The 26,133-nt window shown below is 39.5% G+C and overlaps 1 protein-coding gene across 1 annotated transcript in view; it reads right to left on the reverse strand.

Moving 5' to 3' along the window:
- Nucleotides 1-526: 526 nt before the first annotated feature.
- LOC144030962 (syntaxin-binding protein 5-like) overlaps nucleotides 527-26,133 on the reverse strand; it is a 118,836-nt gene continuing 93,229 nt past the window's right edge. Inside the window, exons 23-44 of the mRNA XM_077537630.1 lie at nucleotides 23,133-23,312; nucleotides 18,215-18,316; nucleotides 16,716-16,955; nucleotides 14,166-14,529; nucleotides 13,481-13,646; nucleotides 11,813-11,924; nucleotides 11,502-11,722; nucleotides 11,378-11,412; nucleotides 9,727-9,740; nucleotides 7,946-8,216; nucleotides 6,705-6,910; nucleotides 6,322-6,527; nucleotides 5,438-5,515; nucleotides 4,888-5,060; nucleotides 3,625-3,862; nucleotides 3,277-3,486; nucleotides 3,084-3,173; nucleotides 2,721-2,825; nucleotides 1,262-1,501; nucleotides 1,133-1,184; nucleotides 829-1,043; nucleotides 527-752 (exon numbers count right to left, since the gene is read on the reverse strand). Of these exons, the coding sequence (XP_077393756.1) occupies nucleotides 591-752; nucleotides 829-1,043; nucleotides 1,133-1,184; nucleotides 1,262-1,501; nucleotides 2,721-2,825; nucleotides 3,084-3,173; nucleotides 3,277-3,486; nucleotides 3,625-3,862; nucleotides 4,888-5,060; nucleotides 5,438-5,515; nucleotides 6,322-6,527; nucleotides 6,705-6,910; nucleotides 7,946-8,216; nucleotides 9,727-9,740; nucleotides 11,378-11,412; nucleotides 11,502-11,722; nucleotides 11,813-11,924; nucleotides 13,481-13,646; nucleotides 14,166-14,529; nucleotides 16,716-16,955; nucleotides 18,215-18,316; nucleotides 23,133-23,312 (3,680 nt within the window). The 3' untranslated portion in view covers nucleotides 527-590. The remainder of the gene's footprint in view (nucleotides 753-828; nucleotides 1,044-1,132; nucleotides 1,185-1,261; nucleotides 1,502-2,720; nucleotides 2,826-3,083; nucleotides 3,174-3,276; nucleotides 3,487-3,624; nucleotides 3,863-4,887; nucleotides 5,061-5,437; nucleotides 5,516-6,321; nucleotides 6,528-6,704; nucleotides 6,911-7,945; nucleotides 8,217-9,726; nucleotides 9,741-11,377; nucleotides 11,413-11,501; nucleotides 11,723-11,812; nucleotides 11,925-13,480; nucleotides 13,647-14,165; nucleotides 14,530-16,715; nucleotides 16,956-18,214; nucleotides 18,317-23,132; nucleotides 23,313-26,133) is intronic.

Consider the following 26,133-nt stretch of genomic DNA (forward strand, 5'->3'; position numbering starts at 1 on the left):
CTGTACTGTATACCTTGCCCGATATACTGCTCGGCCAATGGCGACTCCAGCTTTCAATTACCATGACGACCAGGATCAGAGCCTGAACTTGGCACTAGGGAGGCTTCACAGACCAGCAAGTGTATGTGTAACAGTGGAGCACCTACCAAGGAAATTAAAGCATGTGTAGGTAACAGTTCATACACGACACCTCCCCGACCACCACATCTTCAACAAACAAGTATGAAGCACTTATGACAAGCTAACACTGTTAGCTAATGCTATTCATGCATTAAACAGAACTCAATGCAGCTCTGCTTACCTTTTGGATTTGAAATGATACAGGATATGCCCATAATTTAAAAAGTACATTTTACGTAATGTCCCTTTAAGGTTTAATTAGCATCAGTTGGCTATATTTACACAAAAAGCTAACAAAAAAAATGTCAGATGGTGTTGAATTTCTATTATTAATAAAACACATAGTTTTGAGAATAAACAGGGATATATTCATATATAAAATGCCTTAAAAATGTATTAGACAATGTACTTGCCATCATACTTTATTTCACAGGACAAATATACAAAAAGAAAGACTTTCTAAATGTTATCTACGCTCTATGTTTGCTGAGCCAGGTGATAATATGAGAGTTCACCTCCTCTAAGACAGACTCCTCTGACCTTCCCGACAATTTCAGACCATGACTTCCTCCGCTCAGCCAGAAAACCTCCACTTGAGCACTCATCTTCTTTACTGTCCCCTCAAAAAGGACCTTGACAAAGTAAAAAAAAATCATTATTATGATAAATGGTGATGATAAAATCAAAAGATAAGTCTAAACTACGCACCCTGTCACACATCTTGTCCTCTGTGCCTGAAACAAAGAGGACATCCATGCTTTCAGGTAGCCCCCGGAGATCTTCGCTGCGCTGTAGATGGGCGTGAGTCTGCCCTGGGGGGTGCAGGGGGAAGGACAAACAGATGACACCCTGAACGGCATCTTCCGATTCATCACTAAGTTGCTTGGCCAAGGCAGCGGCAGCGCGGCAGCCCATCGACCTGCCTGGGGAAAAACACGTTTCCTCAGGCATGTGACACATGGTGGATTTATGGCATTAAACCTCCATTCACTTACTGTATAATACTGCTTACCTCCAAAGAATGTGTGCTTTATGGTCATGTTTGGCAATGATTTCAAGTATTGCTAGTAGAAAAAGTACGAGAGAACATCACAGATGTATCTATACCTTATCATTTCTGAGAAGAAAAACAAAAACATACCCACACTGCACGGTACGCTTTCACTCTATAAGCTAGGTTTAAACCTTTGCATGTGAATCGCAGACACAAAAAGCCCTTTGAGGCCAAACAGTGTGCCAGAGAAACGAGATGATTGAAGTTCATGTCTCCGCCAGCTCCATGGGTCAGTATGACAGCTGTGTTAACTTGATGGTCTGAGGAGGGCGGAACACACAATGCAGCCTCCAAACATTTGGTCCCAAATGGCACCTTCACACGGTCCTTCAAAATGAAAAAATCACTTAACATTAAAGGTAAAGCATAAAGTAAAGCAGTGTAATACTAAAAAGATGGCTGACTGTTTGCTTTCAATGTCGGCATTAAAGTTAGATGTTTGTCAATATGTCCAAATATTCAATGAGATAAGTTATCTTTGTCTATCCATTTTTATTTTAGGCCTCCATAGATCGTCTGGGGTGTGTTGTTCAGGGTGTGTTTTGTTCACAGTCACAAGTCATTCACCACAGTAAAAATACAGGGTGAAAAAGTTGGCAGCCACAATATAGTAAAAAAACACCATGCTAACAGCTTGTGTAACTTCTACTACCACTCGTTTTAAATTTTGTATTGATGCACTGTGATACCATGCTGCCTCTACAGGTCAGCAGTCTTGATACAGTGCTACGTTTGTTATCTCAGGTACATGACATACTAAAATAGAAGAATGTACGCACAAGGTGATTTTCCTTCATCCCTGTCGTTTGGGGTTTAAGTGTGTTCAGATAGTAACACTGTGGGTAGGCCTACCCCTAAAATATAATTCTCACATTTAAGGTAGCGTGCCTGACAACGTAGCATGTTCATTTACAATAACGACGGTTAGGCTCGTAGTGCTTAGATTCTTTAGGTGTATTAAATAAGTGACTGCGGGAACAGTGTGACGCTGGCTGACCATTTGTTTTTACCTCGCAAAACGTATCCATCACCGGCTGCCACAACCACAAACAACTTCCTGTTCTGTTCTCAATGCGGAAGTTCATTACGCAGTATTCTACATAATATCCAGCAGAGGGAGACACGTGTGTTTGAAAAAACTATAATGATAAGCAAAGAACGCATCACAACCCCCATGGGGAAAAAACAAAACCAAACAACGATTAATATTAATTCATAAAAAATACCCCAGAACGCCACATTAATTTCATTTAAAGAAAAATATTTATTAAAAAATTATATCTAATATTCAAGTCATGGTAGTAACAGTATAGGAATCATGGTAATGGTACAACTGAGACAATTAATACATACAATTTTTGACAATATAGTATTTAAAAAAAAAATGCTGTCAGTCTTCTTGGAAGTCATTTCTATCAAAGTTCATCCTTCACCTGTAAAACAAACAATTTTAGTAAAAACAAAAGTAGTCACTGGAAAATAAAACCTTAATGATGTTATTGTTTTAAGATAAAGACAATGACAATGACAATTATGTTGTACTTACTTGCTTCCGGAGGCAGGAACATGGAAACAGGTCATCACTGGGTTGTTCTACCGGCTCCATGCCCTTATGTATCTTGGGTTCAGTCACCTGGAGTTTAGCATATTCCTACAACAGAGCAATCGCAAATAAACAGAGACATATTGTACAAACCGGGTGTGAGTGGTATATCTTAAACAAAACAAAACATTGGAAATAGCTGAATAAGACTGTAGTGCATTTATGTAAGGTATTTGTTTTTGTGAGAGGGGAAGGGTGAGTTGTTGTTTTTTACCCTCATAGAGGGAATCCATTGAATTTAAAATGCTCAGCGATTTAAGCATAAATTCTTGTGCAATTCTGTTGTAAAAAAAATATTTATGTTACCTTGAAAAGTGTGTAATAATAACAAAATATGCTGTCTCCCATAAGTCGTTTGCGTGCAAACTGTTGACCTGCAAGAGCAATTTTCTTGGCCTGAAAGACAGTCATTGCAGGAGCGTCAATCAATGAATGAAATCCACTGAAACACACTGTAGAAAGCATGAATCTGATGAAGCGAACACATGTTAAAATTCACCTCTTCATCGTGGTCTCGAGCCCACTGGATCTTTTCCAACAGATCTCGGAGGTCCGCTCTAACTGGGATGTAGTGTTCCCAAGGTACGAGCTCGTTGTAGAAATGCTCGTAGTAGCCGGAATCCTGCTTGAAGACCACGCTGTCTCCGGCCAGAAGATAAGGCAAGCGATATGCGGCCACGGTGCCGTCAATGTTTATCTGGTACTTGTACTGAAGCCAAAACAAACAGATTAAACATGTACTGTGTTCACAGTACAAGTACAGTGTTTTCTATTTTCTCTATGATTTAATTCTGATCTGTCCTTGCCTTAATAACTCACATTATAGTGCAAAACTACACACTCTCACCTTGAAGAAGTCAAAGAAGGAGACGTGCTTGACCAGCGGGCCGTATAAGCTCTCGTCGTGCTTGAAGAAGAAGAAGTTGGTGAAGGCAGCATCGATCATGTGGGGGTGGGCCCTGGACAGCTTGACGAGCTCCAGACGCTCCTGACGACTGTCCCGCCCCCTCCAGAAGGCCGTGGCGTTCTTTTGGGCCCACGGTGGGCCTGTATTTGCCTGCACCGACATCATGTCCAGGCTCACTCTGTTCATTGGATGCGACAACACGCCGTTTGTCAGATTTCAAGATTCACATACGGGGCAACATGTGACAGAAAGGTTCACATCATCATCATGTTGAGTGGATATAAAAAGTGTACACCCCCTTCTTCAAATGACAGTTTTTTTTTTTGGAGACCCGCAAAAATGTCAAATCTTTTAATCTATTTTCTGTGCAACTCAATTTAATAAAAAAAAAAAAAAAAAAAAAAAAAGAGAGGAGACGTAAAAATGAACTGAAATTATGTTGTTGCACAAGTGTGCACACCCGCTTATAACTGGGAATTTGATTATGTTCAGAACCAACCAAGAATATTTATAACCCCGGTTAAACAGGAGTCAGCACACACCACACATGCTAGCAAGTCCCCTTGCATTAACCCAAAATAAATTCAGCTGGTTTAGTAGGCTTTTCCTCACTTTTTTATTATTTTTTTTTTATTTTTATTTGCTTTAGGGACAGGCAAATACTGTAGACAGGTGGAGGCAGAATCATTTGTTTTGTCTTTCTTCAGCTGGACTGGAAGGGGGAATTACAAACACAATTTAACAATTTAAATACCGTTCAAGGTTAGCACCTGCTTAAAAAAAAAAAAAAAGACAGGAAAAGCCCATTAGAACAAAAGAAATATGTTTGGGGTCAACCAGAGTTACACTCATAATGGAGGCAAGTGTGTGGCAATTTAACACGAGTTTTAATGTGATAGGTGAAATCTGAACACATATCTTCCCCAGCCATAGGGTGTGCACACTTGTGCAACAAGATGATTTGTTTGTTTTGTAAATCACTTGAATTGCACATGTTAGTAATGGTGGAAAAACTTTTGAAATGATTTATGTTGTCCATATTTATTTATTTCACTACAAAAAAAAATGCATTTGAACAAGGCTTGTGTACACTTTTCATGTCCACTATATCCATTTGAAGAAGACATGGATTCACTTTCAAATATTAAATTTCTAATATTATTATACTAATACCTAATCAGATTGCCTTGAGTGAGTGCTTACCTCCCCATGGTTTCAAGGACAGACTCAGTCAGGTCGTACGTGGGCATGACAATATCGCTGGTGTTGTTTGAGCCACACCAGGAGAAGATAGGATGAATGTTCTGAGTGGCTTTTCTCTTCTCGAGCGGCCAGTCACCCAGGTTCACAAAAAACTCCATGTCAGGTAACTTTACCTGGACACACAACAATTTGTGTGTGTTTAATGTGAATGCTTGTATTTGTGTTGTAAAAGATTTGGGATAGATTTACAATGCATGGTTCAAGTGACAGTTTTGATTTTTTTTTTTTGCTAGCAAGAGGCACAATTGGGATGTGTGTATTATGGGAGAATACAAATATCTTCAGTTGGTATCAGGCCTTTTGAAAATGTGGGTAAAAATCAGATATTGCACCTATTGCATATTTGCCAATGTGTATGCAGGTCGTTTCATTATGTTCTGTGAATGTCAACATAGCCATTCTGGATATGTGTCACTTGAAATATACATGAAAATGTCAAACGTCAAAACTCGTAATCCAGTTTTGACAGATGTGATTAAATGCAACTTGCCTTTCTACTAAGCGACAGGAGGATGGCATCCATAAAGATTCGGAATCCGACGTGCTCACCAAACGTTTGAACGTAGACCTAAAAATGAGGACGTTAAACAGTATGAAAAGTTCAGCAAAGTCTTTTGACTTTCATCATTTGACTGCTTCCAGTAAGCTTCGCAGCTACAATGAAAAAAAAATCTTTGAAGGAGTGAAACATTGTATACCGTAACCTTGACCATGTCTCTCTGACAACATGAAATATGAATTACAAGCTGCAAAAAGAGAATACATTGCTGGATGTATTGTGGCAGTGCTGTGAGGGAGCAAGTTTTACGAGTTCAATAACCTACTTGAATGCTCCACTGGTATTTTCAGACAACTATCACCCTCACACCAGAAGAGGTGGCAAAACCAGGTCCAGAAAGTAAAAACCCTGACACAGTTTAGCTTTAGCCCCAAGTGCTAGCTAGCTAGCTCCCATGGTGCTCATTTACCTGCTAGGTAGCTAGCTCACTAGCACCAGGAGCTAAAGCTAAACTGTGTCAGGGTTTTTACTTTCTGGACCTGGATTTGCCACCTCTGCCTCACACACAGTGTTGCCACAGCACTCCAGAGGCACACACACACACTCCCCACTTTATTATTCTGGGAGCAGTATTATGGGAATTGAGAAAAGTGTTGTTAAAGCAGAAATTTGTTGGGTGCTTAATTGGCTTTATCGATTCATTTCACTTTTTCAGAACTACTTTTGAAAAATATTAGTCTTTTTTTCTTCATTACAAGCAAAAGGAAAAGGTCCATCAAAATGGTAAAATGGATTTTTGTGGAGAGAGAAAAAAAAAGGGAACTTCCATTTTAAGGCCCAGACCTGCTATATAGTACCCAACATCCAGTGTGTACCTTGTTATCTTTGACGGTGTAGTGGCAGAGGCTTTGTCGCTGGCCGAAGCGCTGCGGAATTTCCTGAGCGTTGCGATCTGGGTCCACGCTGGCGAAACGGGACAGATCGTGCTCTATCTGGGGAAAGGAGCGAGGACAGTGCATATGGGAGAGCCAAACAGAGCCGTCGGGTTGCGGACAGTCGCAGCCCTCATGGTAGACTGGTCCTGACGAGACAAGTAGAAAACACATGATCATAATTTGTATACGGAACAAAAATATTGTAATGCAATAATATTATAGTTTGTCTTTACATTGCGAAAATCTGACAAAGGAACAGATTAATAATTCTACTCGGATCCGATTCAAGCTCACAGCTTCTGTACTGTTATATCACAATTCACCTTTGAGAATGTAAGGAGACTTGGCCACATGTTGGTCCTTGAGCAGAACGTGGACGTGAAGGTCGGTGTAGCTTGCATACATTCTGTAGCGAACCAGGAAAGAGCCATCTTGACGATCCAGAACCTGAATCCAGATCCTGGTGAAATGTTCCAATGGAGACACGATCTTCACCTCGAAGGTTTTCTCCCCTGGAGAAGTTGTTAGACTGCGGGAAAGAGTGGAATATATGTCGCTTTGCACAGGTGTTATGTACAGTATGTAAGTATGTAAGGAGTACCTCTAGTGCTACACTGGCTCCCTCTAGTGGTATAAAAAAAGAATAATTAAGTAAAGTCAAGTCAAGTCAAGAGATTGTGCATACTGATATATTGGCTTTAACTTTTTAGTTTTTAGTTTTGTTTTTTCGGAGTGAGGTTAAACATTTGAGGGACATTTTTTTTTAGTTAATTTCTGTGTGTACAACATTTGAACGAATCCTTATTTATGTAGTTTTTTATTTTTATTCTTACACTGACGCTGTTAATGTCCGAATGTTATAGTAGCTTACAATTATATTAAATCTGATTAATCACATATTTAATTAAACATTTTATCACCTACACTACATTCAGTTTCAGGCCTATTTGACCAATTATGGGCTGCCTCTAATAAAAAATCGCTCTTAATTAAAAGCTTGCTGCAGCAAGAATGGGAAGTGGGTGTGAAATGTTTGTTGATTCTTCCTGCACCCGTTCTCTATTCATTAACAACGTTCACAATTTATAAAGACAACTAAGTGCCCTGTGGTCCCAGATTCGAGACTCACGAGACCTCATCCCAGCTGTCCTGTAGGATTGTTTGATTGGAAATATCTGTTTTTCTAATCCAGAAATTGCATAACGAAGCATCATGGGCAATGAGTCACTAAACAATTAAACCAATTAAATTCAACAAAGCCCATATTGTCATTACAAATGAATGGTCTCTATTTTGTCTGTGTTTTACACACACATTATGGGTTGGATTATCTCCCACTTTACTCTGAAATGCTTCTACATGAGTAAACTACATCAATGAATACATTGTTACATTGTGCCTTTGTGACACTGTCAATAAAAAACGGGCTGTATTATTTGTAAAGGCGGCATTTTGGATGTTTTATATGCTGGCGTATCATATGTCGCTTCTTGATCGCCAAGATGTGCGTGAGAGACAGTAATTAAAATGCAACGGGATGCCTTTTTCCCTTCTATGTACTTACTTTCTTCCTGAGCGGTCCACTGCCTGGATGAAGAAAAAACGGGCTGGCAGGACAATATTTGGCTCGAGTCCGTGGCCCCATACAAGAGTCTTTGCGGCGCTAGGTGCCGTCGAGTCGGCTCGAGCCCCCGGGAGTTCTGATCGAACCAGAGCCAGACCCAAAAGTGACCAAAAACATGGTCGGAGCAACATGATAGTCCAATGTCGACTCTCCGATAATGCTGCCTGCTTATTTCCCTCTTGATTCAAGTTCCTAACTTGCCATTCTTTCACTTATAATGTCAGTTTTCTTCTCTTCGGTTTAAAGAATAACGGTGTCGTCCCAGTGTCTTTTAGCTCCGCTTCCATTTGAACTCCACCACGAGACAGTTAAACGCATAAGCATATTTCGATTTCGTAGTTAGTTGCTGAAAAGTGTTAGCTTCAACGTTAGCTGCTCCCTGGATGCTTCATCACTCTGCAAAAACTATGTGAATGAGTGGGCGGGGCCAGGAGGATACTGTTTTCCTATTGGTTTGAGGTCCGCCCAATAAGATGTTTGATTGCGGGTCAATACGGAAGTAGCCTGCTGTAATGAGATGTATGCAGATGATGGCAGAATAGCTGTCGCGGTCACTATTCACGATCTCAAGAGGAGCATTGGTGCTGTTAAGCAGATCATTTTAACCTATTATCTCAATCGCTCTGCCTTGATCAAATGATGTGTAAGGGTTTGTTTACTAATGTGCCAACAGCAAAGGCTTGGGCTTTTACCACCTTTTTCACCTGTGACGTCATGGAGATTCATTGGCATGAAATCACACACAAAATTGCACCAGTGCAATAAATGCAGCTCTCAACAATGTACATCAATCCATGTTTATTATCAGTTTGCTTCTGCGTCAACATATGTTCAGCTCTTTTAGTCAAGTAATCTCTATTACACTAGTATAATATTAAGAAGAAAAAGTGGTAGAATCCATTTAAATAAGACAAACTTTGCTGCCATCATCGAGAAAACTTGAGAAATGCTTTTTTTTTTTTTTTTCAAGGATATTACTGTGTGAAGAACAACAGAGTTTCAGTGGTTTAGACAGAGTACCAGCAGTGACAGGTACAACATATATAGAGAAAAATACTCCATCTGTATCATATTTTTGTCTCACCCAATATTGAAAAGTACAGATACTAATATATAAAACAAAGAAAACAAAAACGTATAAATAAAACACCCTGTCAGTTGAGGTCACATTTTTTTTTTCTTGATACCTTCTTATCTGCCATTCAGACTGTGTCGAAAATAAACTTAATTGAAGGTACAGAGAAATATTTTTGACAAGTTTAAGATGTCTCATTGAACCAACATAAATGTCACTCATAAAATGCTTGTGGCTCATTTATTGAATTTGGTGAAAATGAGTCTCAGTAGCCTGACAAGCAGGTTCAAATGTCTAATGACGAAATTAGACGTCACATCACTGCAGTTATGTTTTACTTTGCATGTGTATGTTTTTGCACCTAAATGCAAGTGTAATATTAACATAATCAAGGCGCAGTGATGAATTTTGTGTCGATGCTTGTGTGCATAAAGGCCTGATGTGTAAGAGATTCCCCCCCCCTCCCCGATTTTAAAATACAGACTAATACACAGGTACAAAAGATCCTCTTCACTCGATGTCGTTGGCCTGTGTCATCGTGTGGCACTGACATGTACAACACAATCACAATATGATACACCACCATGTATCATGAAACATTTGTTGATTTTAACATACAAGAGCCTTCCGTTTGAGAGGCCGTCACCATCAAATATAGGACTGCGACAAGAGGATACCATAATCATCAAGAACAATATTGAATGAAATAAAGTAACACAGTTGCCTTTAGTTGAAATTGCTGCTGTTTTACACATGAACATCTTCACTGACTCACATCTGAATAGTACTGGAAAAATACTGTTGTTTTTTTGTTTTTGTTTTTATTCTGAACCATTTACTGATAAACGACTCACAAGGAAGTTGGTTGAACGGATGGTGAAGCCAACTCCCTCATTGCACTGCCATCACACAGACAGCAACAATCACTGTTATGAACACGCAGGTCCATTCAAATCCCGAAAACACACAAGTCACAACTCGTAACAACTGGATTGGAGAGAAATGAGAAGGTGCTAGTCCTTTTTTAATTGCTTTGGCAGAGACTGAGTGTATTTTTGTACTGTTTATCACTTCTTTTTTGTTTTTTTAAAGTGTTAAAGTGTGGCACCCATTCTTGCGCATACACACATCATGATTTCCCACTAAACCTGCACATCTCGCAAATGGTGAATCAACAACATAAATGGTCTCTTAAGTGTTATTTTACTAAGGAAAACAACATTTTTTGACTCCAGCAAATGCCCCTTTAACATCCATCAATGTCTCATCTGAGTGTAACCGGGAACAAATGACCACCATTACTTATTAGCTCTTTATAACTTTACACTGATTGCACTCATCTTTTTTTTATGGCACATGAATAATATATAGATTTTATAAACATACGGTTTGTCCTCCAAGCCTTTTGCATACATCTCAAACTATTCTTTTCTCAATCCCGGATAGTTGTTGGGGAGTGGAATACAGCCTCATTGTTTATTGTATTTGAAAGTAGCAGCAGCCCAAACGTAAACTTAATTAAACTGTGCATTTAATAGCAAAATCCCTTTATGGTTGCACTATGATGCAGCCAAGAGTACCTGGTATGAACATAGTTTTAGTGTTATATTTTAGTATGTGAAGAGAAAGCTAACTATGTGCATTTAAAGTGTGTCAATAAATATTTGCAGAAAAGAAGTCAAAAGAAAAAAAAAAGAGGAAAGGGAAAAGAAAAGTTTTGGCTTAATAGCGATGCAGGTATACATTTGTTTTTTTTATATATAGATTTTGTCAATATTTCAAAAAATAGAAAGTTTTTCATAGTTTCTGTCGTTGGCTATATTATTAAATAAAAATAATAATAATTGAATCTCCTTTCAAAGTAGCATTAAAGTAAGCATGCTGCTTTTTAATATGGCAGTTTGATATTTTGATAGTCATTCCTTTTTTTTGTTTCATGCATGTCATGTTGATTTCTTAATTGAGTATCTACACAGTGAGGTCCAGAAAACCAAACCCAGCCTGAACACACACACACTCGCAACCACGCACACTCGCACTCACATACACACACAGTCCTCCAAATGCTACCATCTTTTTTTTCTCTCTCCATCTTTCTCAGCAAACGATCAAATGAGGATCTCTCCTGTCCTCTTGCCGTGTGCCAACGTTGGACAATTGGCTCAGAAGCCATAAAGAGAAAGTCTTTCTTCAGCCTCTCTTTTATTTGCTGTCATCCGTGGAGTTAAAATTCCAGCCCTGGCGCAATGCCCTCAGAAATCCATCAGTTGGCCTCACTTGTCTCCCGTGATTAGAACTGGTACCACTTCTTGTCCTTGCACTTTAACATGAGCTGTAAAGAGATGTCACAACATGTCACTGTTGAGGACTTTTTTTTTTTTTTTTAAAGTGTCTAATTTCTTCAAAGTCTTTGGGTTTTACCTCATGAGCATGCTTGGAGAAACTTTCTGCACTGGTCATCATTAGCGCAGTTCTCTCTTCCAGCTCACCGAGTCTCTGGCCTCTTTCATCCAGGGCAATGCGGGCCCTGGCCAGCTCACCCACTGCACCACTAGCTGCCACCTTCATGCCCTCCACCCCTCCCTGACCAGGGATGTGCTGGGCCAAACTCCGAGAAGCCTTACCTGCTGCTGCCTCCCCAACTGTGGAGCACATCAAGAATTAATATAGGTGGACTATTATCGACTGGTCTGAGGATATGTGAAGACAAGAGAAAGAGCAGAAATACACACAGAGCTCCTCTCTGTCGAATGTGTGAGCATTCCCCCCGAAGAAGCCTTTTAGGAAGCCTCTATTCTGAGCCTCTGGTGTTTCTGTTGGTGTAAATAGCTCTCCCAGCATTTCCTACAAGTGATGGCAAGGCTGTTAGAAATATTACAGCAATGTGGCAAAAAATATATTTATGATCAGGCAGCACAATTGTTTCAGGTGTTGTCATTAAAATGAAGGATTTTGACTGTCACCACCAAAAAGGTTACAAGTACTGTCATATCCTTACATTATGCTATATTTGAATCTAAAAAAAAATGTTTTTGCTCTTGTTTAGTGTATAAAAAGTACATGAATTTTTCCATAACCTTTGCAAAGTACAAAACATGTTCAAAAATGACATCCATCCTACCTTATTAACATTTTAACATTTTTTTTTAAACATTTCCTGGACGACTAGATGCAATTTTATTTGCCTTTAGGTGGCAGTATAGCACCATCGCCCCAACACAGATTTTTTTTCTTCTCAGCTATTCTCACTGCATCACAAGCGGAGCTTTAAAAAAAAAAAAAAAAAATCTGTAATAATAAAACTCCTCATTTGGGGAGACTCAAATATCCCTTGAGATACCACAGAGCTTTAACAACCCTGTCAAATGTGAATGATGTAAAGAAAAAAAAAAAATCGCCAAGTAGGCGACTGTATATAAAAGGAGTCTTGATAATCATGAAAAAAAATTGAACACGTCTGCTAAATGTGCTAAAACTATGCCACGCTCAACTGTCAAATGTCAATCAAATACCACTACGACTGGAAAATTGGATGCTACCTTGTCTAGCATCTTTCTTTTGTCTACACACAACTACTGTACATGTTCAAGCTACCTAAATGTTGCACCAGATAACTGCTCATGCAAAGGTGTTGAAGTTTTTAAGTAGTGGGTGAGCGTAGACTCATGCCAGGATCAAGGTGCATCATAGGGCCTCGTTTTAGCCACGCCCATCTCCACACACGAGTACTTCCCAGTTGTCACTCTTGGCACGTTTCAAGCAATTATCTTCAAACATGCATAATGTATTTGAAGCACATTTCTGAATTCACTTGACTGGGTAACGTCAACTGGCCTCAACAGTGGCAAATGTTGGAGTCTATACGCATACTACAGTGCGGGCTGCAAAGGTTTTAGTCCATCAAAAAAGCAGCTAGATGGACGTAGAATCCACTCTCTCTGAAAAGATTAGAAAATCTTTGAGCCAAGCCAATCTCACAACAAAGCTCATCTCTGTTTGCGTTGAGCCACAAGCAGGCATCCAGAGTCGTAGCGATCTGACGTCACTCAGCCCGAAGGAGGCTTTACTGTCCGCCTCAGTGCTTTTTTCAAACACCCTCAGGCTCACCAACGGTCCAGTGAGAAGCAATATCCTCAGAAGCTTGTTCTTTTCTGACCTGAATCATCTATCGTAAAACCAGAAAGCCATAGGTCATTTTGTTGTGTTGACATTATAAACTCACTGGTACCATTAGATAGACCAGTTAAAAAAATACAGTAGGCTAATAGTATAAGGGGATGTTTTGTCTTCCTATAGTTACTTTTGCCTCCTCAGGAAACAAAAAATAAATAAATAAAAATAGAGCTGTTGTTATTTGCATTAGCACACAATGTGATTGTGAACTTATTGCATCCACATACCTGCAGATTGTCATACATTTCCTGGCTGTATGTAATTCTCTGGATCTCCGTCGGGGAACTGAGATAAAGTGCCTGTCCCCCATTGGTGAAGCAAAAGGTTCTCGCAATGCGCATGTCTGTCAGAGGCAGGTAATTAACATCCATCAGCGGTCTCAGACTGGGCAAACTGTGGGCAACAAAAACAATAGAAGGCAATTAGTAAGCAAGTAAGTGGCCCCTGTCACTGTTGAGCTGAACAAGAAAAGAATAAACAACACGTGCTTTGACTTGAAAAATAATGTTGCACTTCTTTTCCCAGTTATGTAAAGCTATCCTGTTTACAGGAAGTGATTTTTCTATGAGCCCTGTGATTGACTGCTGACAGTCAAGGGAGTTATTTGGCTCACAGGCAACTGGGACCGTCTCCAGCTTTTCTGGGACCCTCAACAGGATAAACAGTCTAGAGAACAGATGGGTGGATAATGTTTTTCAATTACTTCCAGAGTGTATCATTGGAATATTTGTTTAGAATATGATATTTATGGCAGCACCGTGGCAAGCTGTTGCTGGAGCTATGTAAGAGAATGTAGTAAAAAAAATAAATAAATAAAAAATGGATGGATGGCTATGTAAAAACATGATAATGATGTTTTGATCGCCATTTTGCAAGTTTGCTCGTTCCTATCGAATGTTTTTGAGGTCATACCTGAGCGTCATGACATGTCCGTTGGCACAGAAGCAGGCGAGGCACACGCTATTACACACGGACACAACATCGGCCCGCAAGACGAAGGACGACTCTGTGATGTTGTGGACGAAGAGGCAAGACTGTGAGGGCATCAAGAACACTTTGGCCTGCCTCTCGGAGCACACGATCGCCAGATGTCCTTCTCCGCAGGTGTCCTGAGAGGAGGAGGGCGAGTAGTGCACCAGCTTGCGCTTTCGTGGTCGCTCGGGGTCTTCCGGGGCGTTGAGATCACGCCAAACCTCGTAGGGGCTTTGAATGAGTGCACCCATGCAGTCCAAGAAGCCAAAGTGCAACACGGAGCCCTTTAGCATCAGAACTGCCCCTAAGAGTGTTTAGTAGAGTTAACAGAGGGAAGGCAAAAAGCATGCTCATTGTAAGGAGTGTTTTCCATGTAAAGCCTTTTACATGACTTATATTGCTAAACCAGTCCTTTTCAAATGTGGCGGTGGGGAGATGGCATTGTTTTTTTCCCCCCCTTGCCATATCCTCCTGACTACCAGCAATGCAAATTTGTCCTCTGTAGTGGACCTTTTTAAACCTGAATATCTCCCACCCAGTGCATACGATTGAATTAACTCCTTTTGTGCTCTATAGAGGACATTCGGAGCTTTCCAGTGATACCAAATGTGTAGGGGTGGGGCTTTACTACCTTTGATTGCATCATAAAAGAAAATGGCTTCCCTCAGTTTAGGGAAGAGTAAAAGTAAGTGTATAACACTTTTAATTGAACAAAATTAGGCTTTAAATGTTGTTTGCATGTTTTCTATAAGACTTTTAAGAACATATTAAAGTATTGTTTGAATTATTTGAACTGTATTTGAGACTAGCATTTAAGTTAAAAAAAAAGTCCTCTGTAGTGGACACAACATAGCTTAAAAATAAAAACTTTTTTTTCAAAAATTTCGTTTGCAGTATTCTAGTTACTTCACAAAGATTGGGGAATATCAAAATAAACATGATTGGACAATATTTTTTTTATGGTAGTCAGGAGGATATTAGAATATAGTGTAACATACACTACAGTAGGTGGCAGTAGACAGAGAGAGCTAGTATTAGCTCCCCTGCACTGGTGTACTTAAAACTATTTTATAGACAAATAGTTGACTATTTATAGGAGCGGTGGAGAGTTGTGTGTGTGTGTGTGTGTCGGGGTATTATTTATAATATTATTATATTATTATTTAAAATATTTTCTTCCTCATGGGAGGGGGCTAATAAAAAATAATCGAGAAACACTGGTTTAGATTGCTAAATCTGATTATGTTTCCGTTGTCTAAATGTAAAATATGTACCAAAATAACCTATCTCACATTTTTTTAGTTTGTTTCATTTAAATGTAGATTACAAAGGAAATGTTTGTACAAAATATAAAAGTGCATTTCCTGTGTGACAGTATTTGTTAAATAACCTGCAGAAAACATTGGGACCCACTGCTGTGTTTGTTTTTAAAATCAACAACACACCCCAAGGCTAAATTGAAAGGAAAAAGGATTGCTACGATTGTTAAGCCAGAAATAGACTCCCAATTATAGCAGCAGAGTACCCTGAAGTACGATGACATTTCAGTTTGTGTGACATTATGAACTAACCACAAAACAAGTCAGACAGAAAAAACACATCAAGTGTAAGTCTGTGACCTTTCGTAAGAAGCTTTCTTCTTCCTTGTTTAGTTGTAAAATGTGTTTTTAAATCTCCGGTGTGGGTCTTCAAATTGGCAACTTAAAACGGTTCTTGCTAAGATGCTGTTGAGATGTCACAGAACGATGAATGGACTTTTCTGATTACGATTACTGTATGTCCAGAATTGCTGTATGTCTATAATAATTGGGATGATTTATTCAAGCTACTGGGACAAAAGTATTGGGACACTCAAAACTAGACTAAGTGCAATTTCTGGAGAAATTGCATGGGAATGCTGAAAGCACATTGAGAGATAAATTATGAAATTATAACCTCCTGGTTATTGGACAATGCACTTTGCCAACTGTGCCACCGAGCAGTATCAGACACCTGGTAATGATGATAAGTTATTATATATGGACGTGGGCGTGGAAAGTGATACTTAGAAAAAGTTCAACGTCTGTCCCATTGAAATGTTAAATTGTGCAAATATTGTAAGTAATGTGGAATCAGACAATATATATACCCTGGGAGGCGTGAATTTCTGTAGCTAGTTGAAATTTAAACAATGTAAATTGGAAGTATTATGTGGGAGTTGTTAGGCGGCAAAAAAGTGTGGAGAATAAATATCACAATAACATATGTGGGAATGCATTCCCACAAAAATAGCAAGTAACTTTGGGAAATTTTGCCAATTTATCCAAGAGCATCTGTGAGGCCAGTCAAGTTTTTTTTTTTTTTTTTTTCAACAGAAAGGGCTTTCAAAATAAGTGTTTCTAAGAAACATACTTGTCTATTGTCTAAGCCATGCATCCAGGAGATTGTCCGAAGTCTAATGTTTTTTCAACTTCAATAAATGGCCAATTTACATTTGTCATTTGGACTTACCACAGGGACCAATGGTGACCAGTTCCTCCATCCTCTCCTCCTGGTCAGTGGGGATGGACATCGGAATGAGTAAGATCACACCAAGGCTGGTACCAACCCACAGACATGGCGTGGGCAGAGTGTCGCCCTTTCGCCCGAAAGACTCCCCAAACTGCAGCGTGGTGATGGCCTCTTTGGTCTCGCGATCAATGCTGGAGACACTGGAGCTACGTGAGCGGCTGAAGGAGTTTTCGCGACTCTCTGCATCGGCGGCGGCCACCACAGAAAGAAAAAACCACACAGACACGATGCAAGAGGGGAGAGGTACGAGATGATTAAAATGAGGGAAATGTAGTGAGAGAACGGCAACGTAGATGGATTAATGACAGCAATAAACACAGAAGAGAAGAACAATATAGTTGGCATTAAAAAAAAAAAAAGAAATATGAAGACAAGAAATTCCGAGGAAACATTTAAGAGCTAGAGAAAATTGTAAGGAGACAATATGAAGATCTATGATCGTTTTCCGGCAGTATTGCCACATAAAACAATGAAATGTCACTGTTGAGACAGGATAGTTGAAAAATAAGTCCTTACACACACACATGCACACACACAGAAGGGGTTGAACAACTACATTATTTTTTTTTTTACACATTTTTAGACATGTCAAGACCAAATGCAATCAGAAATAAATCAACAAAAACACAGTACATGTTGGATTTTTCTTTTCTTTTTTTTTTTTAAGATCAATGCTGATTCCGAAACATTTTCTGATGACCGATGAGTTTAAAAAATACATACTGAATCAAATAACTTCTTTTACTACTGTATCCCTTCAGCCATGGCAACGTTAACCTTTGTCAACTAGTCAACAAATCGGTTCAACCCCAAACACACACAAACAAATACACGGTCTTGTGTTGTTTTTAGACAGTAGAAATATTTTGTGTGAGTTCTACAGAGCAACCAAGCACACTCAGGTACTAATAAATACAAATAAAAAAGTGAACACATACACAGCACAGAGAGCACAAGGTGAATCTTTCTGATCACACACTACACAACCATTATAAAAGTATTTCTGTATTACAGCACCGGTGAATTATTTAGAGTCAGGCAATGTGCAGAGCAGCCTCAGTGAGTGAGTGCAGAGTTTATGTAACAACAAACTACAGATGGTGCAAAGCCGAGTGGACACATATCAGGATCAAAATGATTTTGAGAAATTTCTCAGCAGCTATTCTAGGTGATATGAGAACGTGTGCACAGGCTAAAAAAAGACTATGGAAGGGGGTGTGGAGATATACAGCACAGTGGCTGCTTGCCAACGTGTACAATATGCTGCAAAACACTCGACGCTCTACAGGATAGATAGCATCACCACATGCCCCCTCAGGACAGGAAGCGTTTTAAGGCACATTGTAGATGGAACAGACGCACTAACGGAACATACTGAAAGAAGGACTGATGTTTTCATCAATAGCTAGTGGATGCGTTAGTGGCCGAAGTCGCCTTACCTCTGTCACTCCAGCAGTAGGGGGTGGTGCTGTGGTGTTCGTCGTGAGAGTACATTGTGACTCCATGCAACTGCTGGAGCATTGCCCTCCGGGATGCATAACCTAACCGATCCCCCACAACATGAAGCCCATAAGACAAAACAGCCCACCCACCCCAACGCCCCCAACAACACACACACACACACACATACACACACCAAGCGCGCGACACACATACAAACAAGCGCAGCCATCCCAGTCAAGAAACACAAGACAAACAGATGCACAGTTGTGCCAGAGAACAACAGAAAAGGAAAAGAAAGAAAAAAATTGCAGCTGAGTTTGGAGAGACTTCTTTAAATATGCAGTCAACAGAGAGTGAGACTTATCTACGTATTGCTCGTGACCTCAGTCTAAACACCAGTTCAGTACCATCTGCTCGACGAAATATGTTTCTGCACTTCTAATGAGGTCTAATAAGCACTGTACATAGCTATGTCGCATGCACATTCACATCCTTTATACAGGACTGTTGCATGACAACCACAGTTTTGTATCAATCAAATATATCTGATAAGTCCTCCTCCAAAACACTGCTAATGAGCTTCTACCATACCACGAATGATATATTTTGAAATTCGTCCAATTTTGGTATCATGACAACACTGCTGTATATGAGCCAAAAAGAAAACTTTTTTTCACAGTGGGCTTGGATGGTACTTGTTTGGATCTGTCATGTGTGTCTGGGGTGTTTTTATGCTGTGTGACACAGCCAGTGGGGCACTGGCTAATAAAAGTCAGGCACAGTGGTACCTTGACAGGACACAGGGCCCCTTGGGTGGGCCCTTAAAGGGAGATAGAGCTGCTGCAGCCAGTCTTGGGTAGGTGATAACAGAGGAGACAACAATCTAAATAAGTGAGAAAGCTCGTGCTACACGGTGATGCAAGCACATGCACCAGCAAACCTGCAGAACAACACAGTCACCTTTGAGAAAATAGATTTTACATTCCGTCTTTGCTGTCAACCTTAAACAGATTTTTTTAAAGTACTTTATCATATGGTTCCTTGCCTAATAAAGGATTTTAAATGCATCAACTGGATTTTTATCAATTTAGTTGAGTAATGTATTTCAAATATTCCCAGATGAGTGTGTTGAGAGATCAAGAAAGAGAGATCCAGATAGCGATCCAGTTTGAGAGAGAGATGGAAATAGAGATAGCAGGAAAAAAAAAGAGAGGGATAAAGTCAGAGAGACAGAGAGAGATTAGAGATAGCCATTTAAAGATATAGAGAGAGATCCAGAGAGAGAAGAAGACCGGTCCAGAGAGAGAGAGAGAGAGAGAGAGAGAGAGAGAGAGAGAGAGAGAGAGAGAGAGAGAGAGAGAGAGAGAGAGAGAGAGAGAGAGAGAGAGATCCAGATGGAGATCCATATAGAGATACAGAGGGAGATAAGAGAGATAGCAAGAGAGATAGCAAGAGAGAGAGAGAGAGAGAGAGAGAGAGAGAGAGAGAGAGAGAGAGAGAGAGAGAGAGAGAGAGAGAGAGAGAGAGAGAGATCCAGATGGGGATCCACAGAGAGATCGAGAGTGTGATCCAGATAGAGAGAGAGAGATAGCAAGAGAGAAAGGGAGAGAGAGAGCTAGATAAAGTGAGAAAGAGAGCGATATCCAGATGGAGAACAAGCGAGAGAGAGCTAGAGAGAGAGAGAGAGAGAGCGAGAGAGCGAGAGAGAGCAGCCCTCCTAACCCTGCTTTCATATTTTCAGTATATCATCTAGGCATGGATGTGCGTGGGTGTACACTTGACTGTGCTTCTTCAGCATCTGGCCAAATAAGTCACCGAGTCGCATCAACCCAATGCTATCAATTTTTCAGATATTTCAGTACCCGGCTCGAGTTCCAGTAAGTAAAATGTGCACTGTCGTGGTGGTCCTCTGTAAGACGGGAACGGCATACAACGTTTCCAAGTTTACGACTCTCGAGCGGTGAACTAGATTGTGCCGTGGTTTTACAGTACATCATAACACGGAATGCTCGGGAATTGCTGTTATTTTTGTTTGTTGAGGCTAAGGACCTCTTGTATAAATCACTGAATAAACGCACAATATTTGAAAAAAAAAAAAAAAAAAGCCCTGCTCCAATAAGAGAGCTTGTGTATCAACATCTTCCTGGGCTTTTCCTAACCATCTAATAGAGAGACACTGCTCGTCTAAAGTCAAAGGTTTGGGCTTGGTCCGTTGAGTGCGGCTTCCCCTGTCATTTCCCTCTCTGTCTTTTCACCTGGAATGCAGGCCTCATTAACATCAGCCTCCTCTCTACCACTGCTTGTTGACCTTCAATTATTGCAGTGATCCTGCTGGCTCTTCACTGTGGTAAGGCAGCGTGACAGCTAAACAACACAGCTAAATGTGGCAAATACTGTAGATGAGCGCACGTGTAATGGCCTCATCTTGAAAAGCATCTGTTCGCACACAACATTCGGCGAAGGACAGGGCACGCTTCATTTTGCATGTTGTTTTCGTCAAGGAACACACTATTTAAGATCCGTGTGCTTTTGGGATTATGACACAGATTATTCCTAAAACTGATCTGGGAGGATCATTCTTCTTTTTAAGTTATAGTTGTATAGTGTTAAAAAGTAAACTATACTTATCCTGTTAATAGCTGACTCTGAAATGCCGTCATTTTTCAAGACCAGAGTGTGCCTTTTGACATAATTTCCCATAACATTCTTCTTGGAAGATGTGTATCCACTGGTATTTACTACAAATGACGTCAAGTGGTTTATCACACTTTCTGTCACTAATGGGGTTCCTCAAGGTTCTGTACTAGGGTTGCTTCGGTTCTTTTTCTACTCACTGTACTTTTCCTTGGCCGTATTTCCTGTAAATTTAACATCAAAGTTTATTGCTACACAGATGTCACTCAGGTCAACCACCTCTCTTGGAAATCCAATCCTGGTTAGCACACTGAACAATGATAATAACTGAATGCTTCTTTTCAATCTAGCCAAACCACAAAAGACCATTTTCAAGTTGACGGTGTGAGTGTCATTCTTGAATCCACCTTTTAAACAAGCATTTTGAGCCCCCCAAATAGAAATACCATCTTGACTGTAACAATAATAGCAAGTCAATCAAGAATTCTTTTGCTTGACTCATAGGTTTCCTTAGACATAAAAGGGCAGCTTGTTAAGCGTGACTCTGCCACCAGAATCACTGTCATGATCCTCACACATTTAGTCTGCCAAAAACCTGTTATTAGTCTTATACCCTTTCCTGATCTCCAGTTTCACTACCTGTAAAAGCCATGCAGCACCAGAATAATCAGAAACTCTAATTCGCTTCCATTCCCTGGAACCTTCCTTAAAAGGGGATGTTACTAGAGATGCCGTGCAGTGGAATTAAGCATACAAAAAGAATGTGCCAGTTGTCATGGAGGTGGTATTGGTATTGATGTACAATAAATGTTTGCTAAAAGCCAATGTGTTATGTGTACTTATTTTCATCTTTACAATACATGTAAAATTTGGCCATTTTGTCAGTGATTACTAAAGTAAATGTCTAAATAAACAAAGTAACATCCAGAGTTTCATTTTCCAATCTTGAAAGCCCATTTCTACATTATTATTTTTTTGTTTCCACTGTCAGGAAAGTGACATAATGCAAGCTGCAAGCCTGAAACACAAATAGGATAAACAAGAGCGCGCGCGCACGTGCGCACACTCGTGTACACGCTGGCAAATAACCTGCTGGGTCACTAAAGATGCCGCGGATCAAAGTCATTGTGTGAATACAACGAGGGAAGGGAAAATGTCAAAATGCCAGGGTGCAAATCAAATTTGACGTCCCTCTATTCATCTCTTTTATGTGCGCACGCCATAGGAGGCTTTTTGAAATTTCTTGCATGCCAGACATGCTGCAATTTTAATAAAATAGAACGTGTAGGTAAACTGAGGAGAATGTCGGTGAGGTTTTACATTAGTGAGTTTCACCTAGTAGGAAGTTGATTTCTTTTTTCATTTTTTTAAATATTGGTTTTACTATCTTTTGTCAGTGTCTAGCTTCATGTACTGGACCATGCAGAACCTTTAAATAGGTGTTTGAAAATAAATAAATAAATAAATAGCACATTAGATGTGTTCATATTATATGTTCATATTTCCTGTTAAATTTTCATTTTGCCACATTTGTGTTATTTTCCTGAAATAATATATATTTTTTCCAAACATTGAAGTCATTCGGTGCTCTTTGCATTATTAAGCAATGACTGGCATGACTGAGCAAAGCAGCAAGAAATCTTGATTACTTTTTAGAGCGACAAAGGTCCACAATTGATTTCTCACGACATCAAATTTAGCAAAACTTTGCCTGTGGCTACATCTGCGGAAGGTTAATTTTCTTCACATTACTTATGTGTTTGATAGATGGAAGAGAAGAAAAAGAGAGACATTTGGTGTAGCAAGACTATTTCAAGCCTGTAAGTTGGTTGATACAAGCAACACAATGCAAGGATCATTTCTTGCATTCCTCCCATAACTTGTTATTTTGGTTTGTGATGCTAATGCAAGCTACAAGCGGGTTTCAGGAAGCAGGTAGAATAGTTATTGGCTTATTTCCAATCGGTTTTTCGTTGTCAAATAGGCTACTATACACCATTAAAGGTGGGGTGATTACATTATTTACTGTAATTTCTCATTCACCAACAACTAATTCATAGTCTCCCTCTTCATTAAGATAGTTTTTTTGGAATGCAACCTGAAAATAAGCAGAATAATTTAAAAAGCTTGCTTTAATTAAATTATTCAGCTCTGCAAACTTGCATTAGCATGGCCTTTTAACCCATTGTGCCGGGGTGAGAGGATGGCATGCACTTTCTCGGAGGGAAGGGACGTTAAGATAGAGGTTAACGGGTGGGAATTGGGAAGACAAGCACACACCTTCAGTGTGGGACACAGGCAAAGAGATCTCCATGCAAGCAGCAGACTGGGCCTTGCGGAATGGCGGTCGGCCAGGGCCTCTGCGGGCAAGCCGTGGCCCCTCGGGACCCATCGGGACGCGAGGCTTCCCCGCCGAGCAGGGCTGGGAGGTGGGGCTAGTGCAATGTCCATTGACATGATCTGTAATAACGGCAAAGCGTTAGGAAGGAAATAAGGTCACATTCCAGAATTAGTTTGCAACCTCAATATCCGTCTACAAAAGTCATGAGAGATGATGAAATCTATCACCTGAGATGTTGCAATTAAATAGCTAAAAAATGTCTCTCACCTTTTATTCAAAGGGTTTTCTATGATTGAAATTGAGTTGTGTATCAAACCATGACTTGTGATGACGGATATTTCGTATATTTCACAGTATGAGAGGAGCAAGCGGTGTTAAAAGGATATGTGGTAGTAAGAGAAAAGGGAACAGTTGGGGAGTGGAGTTCAGTATGAGCAGGAAGGAGAAACAGGGTTCACACGAGGAGTGGCTAATATCTTAACAAGTATGTCAAAACAGGCTTGTTTCATGTCCATCTTAGTTTTCGGGAGTGTATTTTTTTTTGTTATCTCATTCAGTGCCAATGACGGCTAAAACCGTCAAAATTACATTTTAACTGGACTGGCAGTGAATGAGTTATCAGTTTTGGTCTCAAAGCCTGGCTTTTGTCAACAGACACAGCATTGCGTCTAAAATGATATCATATCCGCTCCTTGACCTCTTTGTTACTTACTGGCATTGCAGCTTTACACAGCTTCCCTCAGGGGCGTGCAGGGCTTGTTGCGACCTTAATTTATGTCCAGTGAAACTGTGCGTGCTGTGTGTATGGTATGTGTATGTGTGTGTGCAAAATATTTTTGTCTGGAGTCAAACCTCATTCCTGCCCGGTGCACAGCGTCATTAAAATAAGTTGACCGCAAGGATGTGAATTACAGTTCAGACGCTGAAACGTCAAATAGTCAAATAAACGATTAAATTAATAGATAAATAAATAAATTCTCATTTAAATTAGCTTCCGTGAAATGTCGTAAAGCTTGGCAGTAATTAAAATCGTGCTAATCAGTTGACCTTTAAGAGGTGTTAGTCCCTATTAGCCATGGCAATCTCGTTGATTGGCGATGGGGGAAATTCATAATCGACGTAAGGCTTTTTTTACTTATCAGTTTTCCAGTGAATGTTGTGGTTCATTTCCAGTGTCACGCTGAGCTGATTAAATGTTGCCATAAGGCGCTTCTTCGTGGATGTAGCCAACTTCCCATAGTTGACGTCAACTTCTTTGTCACACCAAAAACTAGGCAGGACTAAATCAAGAGCGCCTCTACTGGCTGAAACCGAATAGAGCACCCAATTTTGCTGCAATTGCTTCAAAAGCTCAACTGACGGAATTCGAAAGATTACGTAGTTTATTATTACCTTCCCTAGTCGCTATCTTAGTACTACACATTGATCGTCATTTTGACCTTTTCAACTCTTCTGCTGTTCAGCTATGGAGGACCAAAGTTGTATAAATAAATACATAAATAAATAAATAAACTTCAATAGAAAAAAAACAAAACAGGGATGGGCGAGAACTAATACCAGGTATTTGTGTCGATGCCGGCCATATTTTAACGTGTCAGTACTTGTGGAGGCTGCCGATACGAGTATTGGCCGCCCTCGAGTGGCCATTTAAGGCATAGATGATTGACAGATACAATTTCTGGAAGTATATCTAAAAAAAAAAAAAAATAGAAAATTGCAATTAATTTCGTGCAATTGTAAGGAATATGCTATAATGGGATATATAGGTCTTTGTTTAAGATAATCTGTCACTGATTTTTTTTTTTTTTTTTGAAAATTTTAGTGGTATCGGTGCTTAGTTATCAGTATCGGTGATTATTCAAGATTAGAGTGAATACTCTACTGTACTGATATTGGTCTGGAAAAAAATTGGTATTGAACATCTCTAAAAAACACAATTAAAATGTTAAAATATATAAATTGTAAAATAATTAAATATGAGAGCTGTGCAGTTTTTATTTAGTAATCAATATTTATTTTGATTTACATGTATTTTTGTATTTAATACACAATCTTGATTCTTGTTTTTATTTTTGTATTATTTATTTATGTATTTATTTATTATTTTGTCAGTTTTAGTCCTCCATATTCAGCTATTTATTTCATAAATAATTTACATTTTTAAAAAAGATGAAAAATAACTAGGTGCCACCAAAGTCTATATGCAGCTAACAGGGAGCCAACCAATTTCCCCTCCATCGTGTCGGCAGGTTTAAAAGTAAGATTTCAAACAGAGACGCAAGACAGACTCACTTTCGCATCAGCAATTGGCAAAACATCACACAGGAAAATTGGTGCAGAGAACTGAGAATGACAATAAAATCTCAATGTAAAGTCTTCATTCACATCATTCAGCTGTACGCACAAATTCAGAAAAAAAAAAATGATGTCACTCAAAAAATTTATCTATCATGTTATGTTATTCCCATAATAGAAGATGGATGACTGGCAAATATGTACTTCACTATGTTCAAAAGAACAGTTTTACTTTTTAAGTAACTTTAAATATCATATGGAATTGAAGTCACTTTTGGTTTTGATTTTGAAATTTGCACTTTTGCTATAGCTGCAAGGAAAAAAAAAAAGGTTATTACAGTGGAATATATATAGGCACTTGTGTCGTTTAAAAAGCAGACGTTTTTAAAGAAAGACAGCAGAGGCAGCGCAAAAGGGACCCCACAATGATGTAGATGCAGTTAGACATGTATAGCGACAACGTTCAAGTTGCTGCGATGCTGTTAAAGAAGAAAATGATCCAGTTACAATGAGAGAGGCGGTGCGTGATCCATTCACTGTCGAGCAACGCTGTCGATGGAGGAAAGATTGCAAAAAATAAGCGGATGGACCAGTCAAGATAAGGTGATAGAAAGCTTCATGTCCAAATAAGAGTTATGGATTACA

This window comes from Festucalex cinctus, chromosome 11, assembly GCF_051991245.1.
Source record: "Festucalex cinctus isolate MCC-2025b chromosome 11, RoL_Fcin_1.0, whole genome shotgun sequence".
NCBI classification, from domain to species: domain Eukaryota; kingdom Metazoa; phylum Chordata; class Actinopteri; order Syngnathiformes; family Syngnathidae; genus Festucalex; species Festucalex cinctus.